The sequence below is a fragment of the Diabrotica virgifera genome, chromosome 1, assembly GCF_917563875.1.
Source record: "Diabrotica virgifera virgifera chromosome 1, PGI_DIABVI_V3a".
NCBI lineage: Eukaryota > Metazoa > Arthropoda > Insecta > Coleoptera > Chrysomelidae > Diabrotica > Diabrotica virgifera.
Genome location: NC_065443.1, coordinates 118468095 through 118481778, shown reverse-complemented (window position 1 = coordinate 118481778; position 13684 = coordinate 118468095). Strand labels below are relative to the sequence as shown.

At 32.4% G+C, this 13684-nt stretch overlaps 2 protein-coding genes across 2 annotated transcripts; one reads left to right on the top strand and one right to left on the bottom strand.

Annotated features, from left to right (window-relative positions):
- Window positions 1–845: 845 nt before the first annotated feature.
- LOC114349536 (M-phase phosphoprotein 6) lies at window positions 846–1536 on the bottom strand. Its single transcript, XM_028299944.2, has one exon. The coding sequence runs from the start codon at window positions 1427–1429 to the stop codon at window positions 995–997; it is 435 nt and encodes a 144-aa protein (XP_028155745.1). The 5' UTR covers window positions 1430–1536; the 3' UTR covers window positions 846–994.
- Window positions 1537–3050: 1514 nt separating this feature from the next.
- On the top strand, window positions 3051–11826 carry LOC114349534 (UPF0598 protein CG30010). The gene is made up of 2 exons (XM_028299943.2): window positions 3051–3353; window positions 11280–11826. The coding sequence occupies exons 1-2, from the start codon at window positions 3207–3209 to the stop codon at window positions 11766–11768; spliced, it is 636 nt and encodes a 211-aa protein (XP_028155744.2). The 5' UTR covers window positions 3051–3206; the 3' UTR covers window positions 11769–11826.
- Window positions 11827–13684: the final 1858 nt, after the last annotated feature.

The window sequence follows — 13684 nt, the reverse complement described above, 5'->3', positions numbered from 1 at the left end:
AGTTTTATATGCTCCACACCAATGGATAACCATGATACGATATGCCAAAACATCAGGCAAGCCTAAATTTGTAACTGAAATAAATCGGAAGAAAATTCTAAATGTTTGACCTATTTAAGGACACACATGTTAATTTTCAGGTAGATATTAATAGTAAAAGAGTAAAGTAATCAAGTAAAATGGTTTAAAATTAAATATTTACAGATATGCAATAAAAATGCGAAAAATTTGAGATATTTTATACCATGTTTTTTTCATAGTGATGGAATATTATTGTTATTGTAAAATTTATAATTTCCAAATAAAATTGTGTAAACTGTGAGTTGATATTTTGTTTAAATATACCATAAAAACCAATTTTCTCCTAGCTATATTGCAAATAGCTCAACATACAACCTTTTAATAGTTAAACAGGAAAAATAATTAACACGGAGAGTGTAAAATGGTTGTTAGGCGAGTTACAACCTTTTTCTACTAATACTCATGTTTAATCTCAATCAAACTCAAGATTTTCAATATCTAATAAAATTATTACAAAGCATACATCTCAAAGTACCTAATTCTTTATTATGTTATACATATCATATCACATTAGCGTAAAATAGTCTAATCATTTCGCTACAAATTTTTAAAAATTAATGTTTTTGTTTTTTACCTTTCCTGTAAAATTGCTAAAATGAGTTACAACCTTGTTCAATGGGGGTGTCGATATTATGCTCATAAAGATTCCTTTTTTCAAAATGGTCAATTATAACATGTTTTCTTCAATTTTTCGAAAAAATCTGATTTGGTGTTTACAACGTTGTTCCAGCATAGCATTCAAATTTTGGAGTAAAACCCGTAAATGTAAATAAAAATTTATTATCGATAATTTAATCTGGTGTCTTCCAAAACAAGATCATAAATCAAAGCATCCTTAATAATAGTTCTCCAACAATCATTCTACATGTTATGTCCAAACACCTTTTATTTAAACACTATCACTTAATACAAATTAAATCAAATTTTCTTCCGATGATGGTTTCACAAACTTTTTCTTTTTCTTCTTATCTTTATTAAATTTCTTTCCTATCGTTTTAACTAGAGTTGAATATCCCTTTGCCATGTCAGCATCTGAAACATCTTTCTCCTTTTTCTGTTCCTGTTCTTCAAGCAGCTTTGTGTAGCTACTGGACATTAACTTCTCAATATCAGGATTCTTTCCTCCAAATGATAATCTACCATCAACTAGGTTCTTACAATTCACTATGCTAGTCGAGACAAATACAAGGTTTCCTGTTTTTCTCATCTCATCTGTTATTTCATTGGAATACATACTTCTACCTTCTTCATCATCAATTTCTTTCTCCACTTTTTCTTTGGTTTTCTTCATGAATTTCATTTCTAGAATAGCTCGGGATAGTCTAACATCATTGTCGTTGCCTTCCATTTTGTTGCTTTTTGAGGATTTTACAAAAAAAAATTTTGGAATTAAATTTTTTTAAGTGTGTTTATCAAAATATAACCTAACTAAATTTCAATCAATTTCTTTCTTCTTCTATTCTACCAGCGTTGCCAAGCCCAAAAAATTTATTTCCCCAAATTGTGTTTTAAAAGTTGCCAGATTTTCAACAGAAGTCCCCAGATTTAAAGGTTTGTTACGCACATGCGCAATAACGAAAATTTCTGCGCAGTTACACATTTTCCGTTACTGCGCATACTCGTAACCGTTCATGAACGGTTTTGTATCGAGTTGGATAAACCCGATAAACCTAGTTAGTTCAGTTTTTAACAATTCTTCTCCTACATGTATGCAACCCGTATTTCGGTGTGTGTTCCCTGCCATGTAGGCACCCCATAGGGAATTCACAGATGTAAGTCGGGAACCCCGGACCTACACAGGTGTTCATAATAGATGACAGAGCGAGAGCATAAAGGCCGCGTCTCACCATCAAATAATTTGATCAAACAGTTTAAGCAAACTCAGGAAATACGTCAAAGTGACGTCCCAATTGCAGTTTTTTTGAAATTCTAACAATCTGTGCTCTCACTATCAGTCTAGTTTGATCAAATTTTTTGTATTGAGTTGTCTAACTTGTTTGTACTTTATTTAAAATTAAAATTTTTCATTATTATCCACAATGAACACTCAGGATGTGACGTCACTAACTGTCACTTTCAGTTTGCTCAAACCAGTTTGATCAAATTATTTGATGGTGGGACGCGGCCTTGACAGAGTCAGGGAACCCCAGACAATATCATTGTTCGCGGTAGTCACAATTCATCAAACTGTATTGAGTGTGGCCTATATGTGGAATCAGTCACCACGATCTTGTCCTTGTAAAACATTTAATTTTCACATAATTACTGGACTTTCTAAAATAACTATTTTTTACTAAAGGACATCGCACACATCTTATGGAAAATATAATGTCACTCAAATTCAATAAAATTTATACGAATAGATTTGTTTTAAATTAACGGTCAAATCTTATCATTGCGCCAACTCCATATTTTCAATAATAAGCGCAGAAATTGATATAAATAAATCTGAAATCAAATGGATACGTACATAAGTTAGAGAGAGAAAAAATATTTTATAATACCCAAATCGTCGGTACTCCATAAATCAGAGGATTGGTTTCACTAATCCTCTTAGGCCCAGCGGGGTTTAAGCTCTTTTGAATAGCACCCAGAGCAATACTGACACTTTTACTGACTAAAAAATTTGATTTCGATAAACTTTAATTGCAATTTGCGCCGTAATTAATCACAATTAAGAGTTGGCGCAATGATAAGATTTGACCGTTAATTTAAAACGAATCTATTCGTATAAATTTTATTGAATTTGAGTGACATTATATTTTCCATAAGATGTGTGCGATGTCCTTTATTAATATATTTTAGCCAGTTTGATTTCCCCAGATATTAGTCATTTTAAAAAAGTTTTTCCCCAGTCCCCAAAGTTTATCAATTTTCCCCAGTTCTGGAGAAAAATCCCCAGACCTGGCATCCCTGTATTCTACACAATCAGCGTAATGGATGGTAATGGAGCTACAGCTACAGTGAAAAGCTGTCACTTCACATTCTGGGGCTGTGGCTATCTTCACATTTATTTATGAAAATATTTTTTTAAAAGTAAAAGTTCAAAACACACACCAAGAAAATATTTTCACAGTCAAGGTTCAAAGGTTAAGGTTGATTTTTAAGAAAACTAATTTTTCATAATGAGTAAAATTCTGAATAGATATTTAAAGTCCTTTTTAAACCTCGAAACTAAGCTGATAAACATGAGAAATGTTTCCTACATACAAGGACAAAGCCCAGAACCGAAAGTGAGAGAATACTTTTATTACATAGACCACCAAGGAATGGTAAGAAACTTTTCAAACAGATATTAAAGATAAGTATTGTGTTTATAGGGCCACAGTTCATTAATGGCAATTACCTACATAAGTACAATTTCATTTTTACCTACAAATTTAAGGAACGACTTACAGATTACCAAAGAATAATATTAACACCACACCTACAAAGAGTCCCAAACCCAAAAATTCATAAAGAAAACATACCCGTCAGACCAATTTGTAGTAGCATGAGTTCTCCTTGCAGCAGACTGTCCCAAGTTCCTCCTAGGCATAAGAAAACCTCTAGCATACCATACAAAAACATACCAGAGATCCAAAAACTTCATCTATAAAATGCCCTGTGAGAGCAACAATTTCTATGTGGGAGAAACTGCAAGACCAGTAAGCGTCAGGATAGACGAGCATGAAACACATCAAAATCAGGAATTCAGACAAATCACAGACATGCAAACATGCCTGGAACAATGATCACAGAGCACAATGAAAAAGAGAAAGAGAAAACAGACATGAAAAAGAGAAAAATCAAAGAAGCAACCCTCTTACTACTAAATGAAGAAAAATGTGTCAGCAAACCCATCAGCAGAATGTAGTAGACTTGCCAATACTTAAAGACGAAGAGAACAACAAGAATATACCAACATTAACTGATGAAAAAATGTGAAATGCATGTCTTCAATCATACACAATGCATATGCAACACAATCCACAACAAAACACGAACATTCCCATACACATAACCAAATTAAGCACATTGAACTAATGCAGAAACCATAGAGGTATATCGTCGCCTTAGTACTATAACTTGATAACTCCAAAATGGACGTTTTTGAGATAACTAGTTCACAAGATGTATTTTATTTGCCTCCATATTGTGTAAAAACTTGATAGCTCACTTCAAACGGGTTAAGTATTTATTTATGATTGACGAAAGTTGATAAAACTCAAATGCCACTAATATTCAGTGCTAAAACTTGACAAGATAAGTTATCAAGCTGTTATTTAATCGAAATAATCGTGAATACGACATACACTGAATGCTATAACTAGATAACTTGAGTTATCTAGTTTTAGCACGTGTTTCTCTGAAACCATTGAACTTACCACATAATTGCTATCTGTTTATTCGGTTCATTTTAATGCAAGAATTCGAGAATTGTTAGCAGATCTGGCAACCCCCATGGCAGAGGGGTAATTTTCAACAAAATAATGTTTAAAATATTAGTTGTGTTAAAAAGTTCACTTATATGCGACTTAGCACAACATGTGACATTACCAAATGTTAACATTATGGTAGTGCTAAAACTTGATAACTTTAATTTTTCATGTTTTTTTCCATATTGGAAAACAAATTTACACCATATTCCTAAATAGATCAGTTGCCAAAAAGTTAAGGAACAGTATTTTAGAGCCGCAGAGTGAATTCCTTATTTACCAACATCATGGTAGCAGCACAAATATCTTTAAAATCTTTAAACTCGTTTATCTCAAAACGACTAATTTCGAGTTATCAAGTTATAGTATTAAGGCGACGATATATTGACATAGAGAGAGTATCATTCAAAGCAAAGTGACGACACCATCTTTTTTCTTTGGATTAGTGCTATTTCACTCGTACGCATATTAAGCTGCGACAGTTGTCCTCCTCTTCCGTGCCTATACTCACACCTTAATGTCATCTTAGTTTCTCGGTACAATGTGCTAGAAAGAGATAGAGCAAACCAGTCCAAGAGATCTTGTCGTCAGGACGCGCGGAGTGAAGGCTCACTCTATGTTAATATATACCTCTATGGCAGAAACCCACAGAACTATCAGAATTTGATGTATTATTGGGCATAAAACATCTAGGTACCCTCAGATCTGTTCGTCCAAGGTGTGGCTGTTTCCTATAACACATTGGCCAAATGAGTCAACTTGACGGTTATAGACCAACGACGGGACTAGTCGACAACAAGTGGAGCAGGCCATGACTAAAAGTCTGTGACAGGTTCTGCGATCGAACATATTTTATTTGTTTATATTTTTTGACATTGTGTTTCTTAAATTTTTTACTCCTTTAATAGTTTTTTAGTTGTATTTTGCGAATATTTTTTTGTTGATTTTGTGTAGTTTTTAGTTGTAGAAGTACTTGAACTACTTTATTTAGTTTTAAGCAGTGAATAAATAAAGATCAGTGAATATTTGCGGAAGTTTGCAGGCAATACAGATGTTGCTTGTAGGTACAGTAGTTAGTTATTTAGCATTGTTATAGTACATTAATTAGCTTTATTATTATATTTAACCATTGATTATGTCTCTCAGATCATAACTTATTTAGTTCAATTGGTTTTATGCTTCAAATGTAGCACTGATGGTAACCGATAAAACTTAACTTTTTCACAATTACTTCACATTCCACACTTCAAAACACAACAGAAATGAAGCATATTATCGATTATTCCAGTAAAAATATTAAATTAATCCTTGTACAAAACAAAATTACAAATGAATGCATCTAAAATGATCTAAAACCAATGAACTGTCAATACTGATGGAATGGACATAAAGCAAATTTAATGCAGCCAGGGTGAGAGAGCGATATCAGGGAAGGAGGGAAGATAATCGCCATCTTTCGTAAACAAAAAAAATGATAGTGGTAGTGGTAGTCAGGGTTGCCAGATTGAGGTATTTCCCACAATTTTTGGAGTATTTCGAAAGCGTCTAGGTAGGGTTACCATAATTTATTAAGGCCAAATCTGGACAGGGGTAGTCCAAGAAAAAAACATATCCTTGCCCTTGCCTTTTGACAACCCTAAAGTTAGTATTGGTATTATCAGCACAAAGGCAAACTACTTTTGAATTAATAGAGTACTTTTTAATACATTTTAAAAAATGTTCTACTAAAAGATCAGATGTTCCACCCGGAAGTTCATCAAAAAATAAAAGTTTCACGTTGACACCTTCATTTTGCTTAAAATAACGAACACATACCGGAGTCACTTTGATTTCATTTCTGTTTGAACTATTAATAGGGAACTTGCATAAATTTTTAAATTCGAAAAAAATGTTATAAATCACAACAGAACATAATTTAAAACATGTATCAAAGATAAAAAATTTTGTAGGTTCTTTCGTTTGGCCCCCAAAGGCGATTAAAAATTCAAATTTAAACAGGTGGCCTAAAACGCGTCGTGACGTCACTCGTTTGTACATTTACATTTTTCCAACAAAGTAAACAGAATTTTAAATTGGACGTTTACAAGTGTTTTGATCGTTTGAACTATTCATAGAAAACTGTACTTTTACAAAATGGTTTTATTTTCCGTAGTAAACCTTCTTTCCTTTCCTTCAATAACTATATCAAACTCCAATGTCAACAAACTGGTATATATTATTACAATGACATGCGATAAATATTAATAGAATATAAATATTTTTCCTTTATTTCGCGACGAGGTATACCAAAATAGGTGGAGGCCAATAAACTAAAGAAGAAGAATATACCTAATTATAACCATAAACAGAACCATATAGTTAAACTGAGTGACGTCACGGGCCGTTTGACCTATTTTAAGATACCGAAGACTTTAAATTTGTACTTCTAAGTTATTGAGTTTTTGAAGCGTGAAATTTTGGAAATCTCATTTTTATACAAAACTGAACATTATTATGTAATAAAAAAAAATGTGCAAGTTCCCTATTGTAACCGTAATACAATTTGCATCTTTGAGTAATTTGTCATGTCTTTCAAATCCGGACTGTCCGGACGAAATCCGGAAGATTTTAAGGGGTCATGGTAAATTAGATTTGCGAATATAGATAGAACTGTATATTATATTCCCATATAATCGAAGACGATAGAACCTATGAATTATTTCCAGGGCCCTCTGTTGATAAGTAGTATAATCTTGGTTTACTGTTCTCTACATTTGACTATTAATTTATTAAAATGCAGCAAAAATTTAAATCTGGGGGATTTGAGCTTCAATTTGAGGGAATTTCAGTTTCTAAGTGGGGAATTTATAAAATCACATCTGGCAACTCTGGTTGTAGTTGTAGCAAAGGGCCTAGCCGGGTAAGATGATGAAAAGTGCCCCCAACTCGATTCGAATTCCATATATGTCACCGTTTAGCATATATAGTGAAACTAACTTTCTAAAATTTTTTTCCTCCTAGGTGGTCATGTGACCCACCTAGAGCCTAATTAGAGTTTTTGTGTTTTTATTTTTTATCTCAGCCGCATCGAGAATTAGCGAAAAACTTTAAATAAAAAAGTTGTAAGCTTTAAAAAGTTCTGTCCGAAAATAATTTTGTTTTTAATTTTTGGCGGGAAATTTAAATTTTAGAACGATTTGATAACTTTAAATGAGTATTTAAAAATTACTAAGACATTCGTTTTCACGAAAAAAATATATAACATGTATTTTTGCATAATATTTCACCTTGAATTTTTTCAAATATTTAAAATTGGTGAAACGCACCTTTAAAAATAAAAAACCGCATTTTTTCGGTGTTTTTTTTTTTTTTGTTTTTTGATATAATTTTATACATATTTTTCAAAAAAGATAACACTGTTACTGGAGTAGGTAAAAAACTGAAAAATAATTGGGGTTTGCTTAATAAAAATTTTTTGTAACGCCATCCATTTTCAAGATACAGAGCGTTGAAGAAAACAAAATTTTACACATTTTTTACGATTTTGCCGAAACTACTGGCAACATTATAATAAAGTTTGGCGAGTTTTAAGAGGTAGTTGTTGTGCATTTATTGACATACAATTAAGAATTTTATATTTATCATTGGCGCGCATAGGGGTAATAAGATAGTACGCCACTGACATATTTCAAATTAACAATCGTTTTTGAATTCCTCGTTCAATTTGTGACAAAAAATCTATCTTCCTATTTTTTCATTCGACGCGCCATTTTTATTCAAAAAATAAAACATCTTAACCGTTACAAAGTATTCGAACTTCTATGAAATAAAATACTACTATAAGTACATACATGTCATAAACTCGTACATCAATTTATAAAAATTAATTCGAATACTTTGGAAGCGGTAAGATATTTTATTTTTTACAGCAAAACGGCGCCTCGTATGAAAAAATAGGAAGATAGATTTTTTGTCACAAATTGAACGAAGAATTCAAAAACGATTGTTAGTTTGAAATATGTTAGTGGCGTACTATCTTTTTTCTTTAAAAAGTTCAGACCATTACCCCTATGGGCGCCAATGATAAATATAAAATTCTTAATTGTATGTCAAAAAATGAACAACAATTACCTCTTAAAACTCGCCAAATTTTATTACAATGTTGCCAGCAGTTTCGGCAAAATCGTAAAAAATGTGTAAAATTTTGTTTTCTTCAACGCCCTGTATCTTGAAAATGGATGGCGTTACAAAAATTTTTTATTAAATAAACCCCAATTATTTTTCAGTTTTTTACCTACTCCAGTGACGGTGTTACCTTTTTTGAAAAATATGTATAAAATTGTATCAAAAAACAAAAAAAACCGAAAGAATGCGGTTTTTTATTTTTAAAGGTGCGTTTCACTAATTTAAAAAATTTGAAAAAATTCAGGGTGAAACATTATGCAAAAATACACGTTATAAATTTTTTTCGTGAAAACGAATGTCTTAGTTATTTTTTTATACTCATTTAAAATTTTGAAATCGTTCTAAAATATAAAGTTCCCGCCAAAAATTAAAAACAAAATTTTTTTCGGACAAAACTTTTTAAAGCTTACAACTTTTTTATTTAAAGTTTTTCGCTAGTTCTCGATGCGGCTGAGATAAAAAATAAAAACATAAAAACTCTAATTAGGCTCTAGGTGGGTCACATGATCACCTAGGGGGCTAAAAATTTCAGAAAGTTAGTTTCACTATATATGCTAAACGGTGACCTATATGGAGTTCGAATCGAGTTGGGGGTACTTTTCATCATCTTACCCGGCTAGGCCCTTTTCCCTGACAAATTCTCTGTCTCTCTAGGATCTCTCTCTTGTATGTTGGCCGCAATCTCGCTTCACTGTTTGAATGGGACGGGGCCATTCTACCAGTATTGACAGTTCGTTGTCTAAAACACATAAGAATAACAGTTATGTTTGCCTCCCGCTGTCAGATTGATTTTAAAATTGACAGCATGTTAGTTGGAATGGCCTATACACTCTTTAAACACAATTTTCTTAATAATCTTTTGAACATGATTTCTGGAGTGGAAGTCGAAACATTAAATCTTTTAACCCTGTAAGCCCGCATGATGCTCTCAAGCAACGTTGACTTCAAACTCTAAAATTTCCATATACGTCGAATTTTACCACAGTAGGACGGTGTGGTATCCAAGCGACAACCGTTCGTCTATGATTCCGGCATGTGCGCCACCTGTATTAAAATTTTTTAACTTAGTAAGCATCATTTCGAGTGTGAGGTTTCAATGGAAGTGTTGTAGTGCCGACGTTGCTAGTTAAATATACACAAATCGGTAAGTAAAAACACGTATTTTGCTGTAATATTTTTAGAATCTATTTAGGAAAGGTTTATTTATAATCTAAAATATACATCTACGTTGTACATTGAGTAGTTTTAGCAAAAACTTTGCCTAAAAAGTATGTTGCTTAGAATCAACGTTGACGCTAAGTGGTAATAGTAAAAACTAAGCTAAATTTTCTTTTCAGAAATATGGACATCCCTCCTGTTACGTTTTATGGAAAAAAAAAACGAGCTACATAGTTCCTGTTAGAGCAGATGTATCAGATACAGAGAGTATATCCGATGATGAGGACATCGAAAGTAAGCATTTGTATGAGTGTTTAGTTGCAGATTCGGGAGATGAATATGATGAAATACAAATAGGTAGAAATAAATATATGGAGCATTCCAAACAAAAAGCTGATGTTCCTTGCCCTGCCATAATAAAACAGTATAACCGACACATGGGAGGTGTGGATAAAGCCAATTCTCTTTTAGGATTATATCGCAGTCCTAGTAGGACTAGACGATGGTACTATGCTATTTTTACATATCTATTAGATACGTGTGTTGTCAATGCCTGGCTAGTATATAAATATCATTGTGCTGAGCTAAAAGTAAAACCAATGCCTTTAAAAAAATTTAAAATGGACATAGCTGAATCTTTTCACCAAACAGGTAAAATAAAAAAGAAGGGGCGGCCTTCACTGAACGAGACGGTCGAAAAAATTGTAACTCCTACGAAAAGTCGATCACATGACATCACTAGGAAAGACAACGTGGGACACTGGCCCATCTATGGACCAAAAGGAAGATGCCGCTTTTGCAAGAATGGCTACACGACAATTATGTGTCAAAAATGTGACATGAGATTGTTTTACACCGGGCCAGAAATGTTTCTTTAATTTCCATAGCTCTCCATAAATTTTTATGTTTGTTTTTTCTTGTAACTGTGTAAGTAATAAAGTTCATGTTTGCTTATTTTTGTAGCTTTTTTTACATATTGTAAGCCATAAAACAATTACTTTCGTTGATGGTGATTCCTCGTTTGCACAATGCAAAAATTTTAACCTCAAATTGATACTGTTGCTTTGGAGCAACGTTCTCATTATACCACTAATGGACAATGTTACTTGAGGGCAACGTTTTCAAACTCCACTTTTTATACAAAAATTGCATATACCAACCCCACTGATAATAAATACTAAAATAAATAAAATATATAAAAATATATATAAAAAATATATAAAATATATATAAATAAAATAATAAAATAATACATAGCCGCTTAAAAAACGCCCACACACATTTTTAGAATTTTATTTCAATGAATTTAATGTGTGACGGTTACAGGGTTAAACTAAAAATGTAATTGTCATTACAATCAACTGTGGCTAATCCCATGTAAACATAATATTTGACTTAAACATGTCACAAGAAAACTGTTTCAGAACCTTAGGTATCAAAGAGTTATGGTAATTTCAGTTGTTTTTAGATGATGCCCGAATGAAGAACTTCACGTCATGCTTCAAGGAAAAGAAATTCTTACGATTCTTTTTTAATCAGCTCAGAATAAATACCACTGCCCGTTATCAGGAATTTCCCTACATTTCTCTCTGTGGTAAAGAGAGGAATTTCGTTAGATGTGACGACTACCCAATTGTATATACACATATTGTCCACAAAACAGATCCAGACGAAATACATTTGGGATATAACCATGCAGGAGATTTGTTGACAACAAAATTCCTCCCAGATAAAGTTATCATGTTACCTGAGACAGGAAGGGTTTACCATCCTTGTAGCGATAAGACAGGTGGAGTGGGACTAGTTGCTTCGAAATTGGCTATAGAATTTAGTAAAGCGTTTACATTTGAAAATGGAGATTTGAATCCTCCAACTCATTTTACATTTGAAAATATTACTTATGAATTAGATTCCTCGTGGTATCAAAAGGCAAATAAAGTTGGATAGATAATTAATAGTGTTGTATTTTTATGTTTAATAAAAATTATTATAGTAATCTTAGTAATTAATCATTTATTTATTGTACAACTTAATTAGCCTCGCATCCAGAGGCGTAGCTACCGCCGTATCAGCCGTATCAATTATACGGGGCCCCGACATTCAGGGGCTCCAGCGCGGCATGTCGAAACACAATTCCATTCAGAAAATTGAACAAAATATTCTACAATAATTATTTCACTACTAAACCGCTTTAAACCATTTTTTGAAATTGTTTGGATATCGACATTTTCGTGTAATGGATTCTTTATCTATTATAAACTATATTTATGCACAGGTACCTATCTATTTTCTGCCTCTCGCCGTTCTATAACAACAAAAGTTTTTTGTTTTCAAGCTAATTTTTATTGTTTATTCACCGTTGGCTGTGTGAGACATTGTACACTGTATAATGCGAAATTGTACTGTGTATTGTTTGCGTATATTTTCGTGTAATCTGTTCTTTATCTATAAATTGTATTTAGGTATATCTATTTGCTGGTCGCTCGACGTTAAAGAACAGAGCTTCTTTGTTGACGCTCATTTTCAATGCACATTCACCCTTGGCTTGAAACTGAATCTGTTTTAAAACAATGAGTCTCAATTAAAATCTATTTTTCGACTTTGGTTTATTAGAGTTTATTAGATTTATTATTATTATCTATATTTGGGTGTTATACGCAGAAGTTAATAGTTCCTAAGGTTGTATTATGCAATTTGCAATTTATTTAAATTTTGCAATATACAGGGTGTTTCATTAATAATTCAAAATAATTTAACTGTAGATTCCTGGGCTCAAAATATTAAGGTATAACCCAAATTACCTAGTCCGAGCTAGAGCTCTTTGAAAGAGGCTTAGTTTTTTTAAATAATTAGTAGTTAGTAGTAAATTAATTTTTTTAAATACCTCCAGAACGCTTCTATTTAGAGAAACGAAAAGTGGTAATCGTATTTATCTTCCAGAGATAAATCGACTCCATAAATTGCAAATTTCTAGTACCGGTCATAGGCGTCCGTTTTGGGTAGGTTAATGGTTATTTTATCGCACAACTTTTTTATCTATAACTTTTAAGCCTTTTTGACACTGGATTATTAAATTGTGACGTATTCTAGTAATAAAAGGTACTCTTGCTTTAAGTCGGTAGGATACACCGTTTTGGGTCATATGGGTCCGCTTTGAGTAGGCCAACGGTTATTTTGTGGCATTATTTTTTGTGTCTTTAATTAAAATTACTCTTGCTTTAGGTCGGTAATATACACGTTTTTTTTGAAAAATTTTTCAAATTTTGTTTAAAATCAAAAAACGAAAAATTTTTAAATCGATTTTTCTAGAAAACGGTGTATTCTACCGACTTAGAGTACCTTTTAGTATCTAATAGAATACCACACAATTTAATAATCCAGTGTCAATAATTCTTAAAAGTTAAAGACAAAAAAGTTATGCGATAAAATAACCGTTGCGTTACCCAAAGAGGACGCATCTCCAGCTTCCTAATTTAGCATTTTCGAAGTAGGTGATTTGGGTTAAACCTTAATATTTTGAGCCCAGGAATCTACAGTTAAAATATTTCCAATTATTAATGAAACACCCTGTATTGTATTTCATTATCTTTTAATTTGTAATAATATTGAAGATTTATGTAGATAATTTCAGTAAACTGTGTTTGTTGTTCTTTTTTCCTAATCTTTGTATTACGCTTTTTGTCCATAAAATTGTAAAATTTTCAGTGACAATAAAGTATATTTCTATTCTATTTTATACAAGCGGTTTTGCTGCTTTTGTTGAATATTTTTTTTAGAACTATCCCATATCAGTTGTAGAAAAAAAAGGGCCCCGCGACAAACTTTGATAGGGGGCCCCTGTGAGGCTAGCTACGCCACTGCTC

What these genes read in the sequence shown, in the direction of transcription:
- LOC114349536 (XM_028299944.2), bottom strand. Translation starts at nt 1,429, where the DNA reads ATGGAAGGCAACGACAATGATGTTAGACTATCCCGAGCTATTCTAGAA.
- LOC114349534 (XM_028299943.2), top strand. Translation starts at nt 3,207, where the DNA reads ATGAGTAAAATTCTGAATAGATATTTAAAGTCCTTTTTAAACCTCGAA. An exon ending in ACATAGACCACCAAGGAATG is followed by an intron (nt 3,354 to 11,279) that starts GTAAGAAACTTT and finishes TGGTAATTTCAG; the next exon opens with TTGTTTTTAGATGATGCCCG.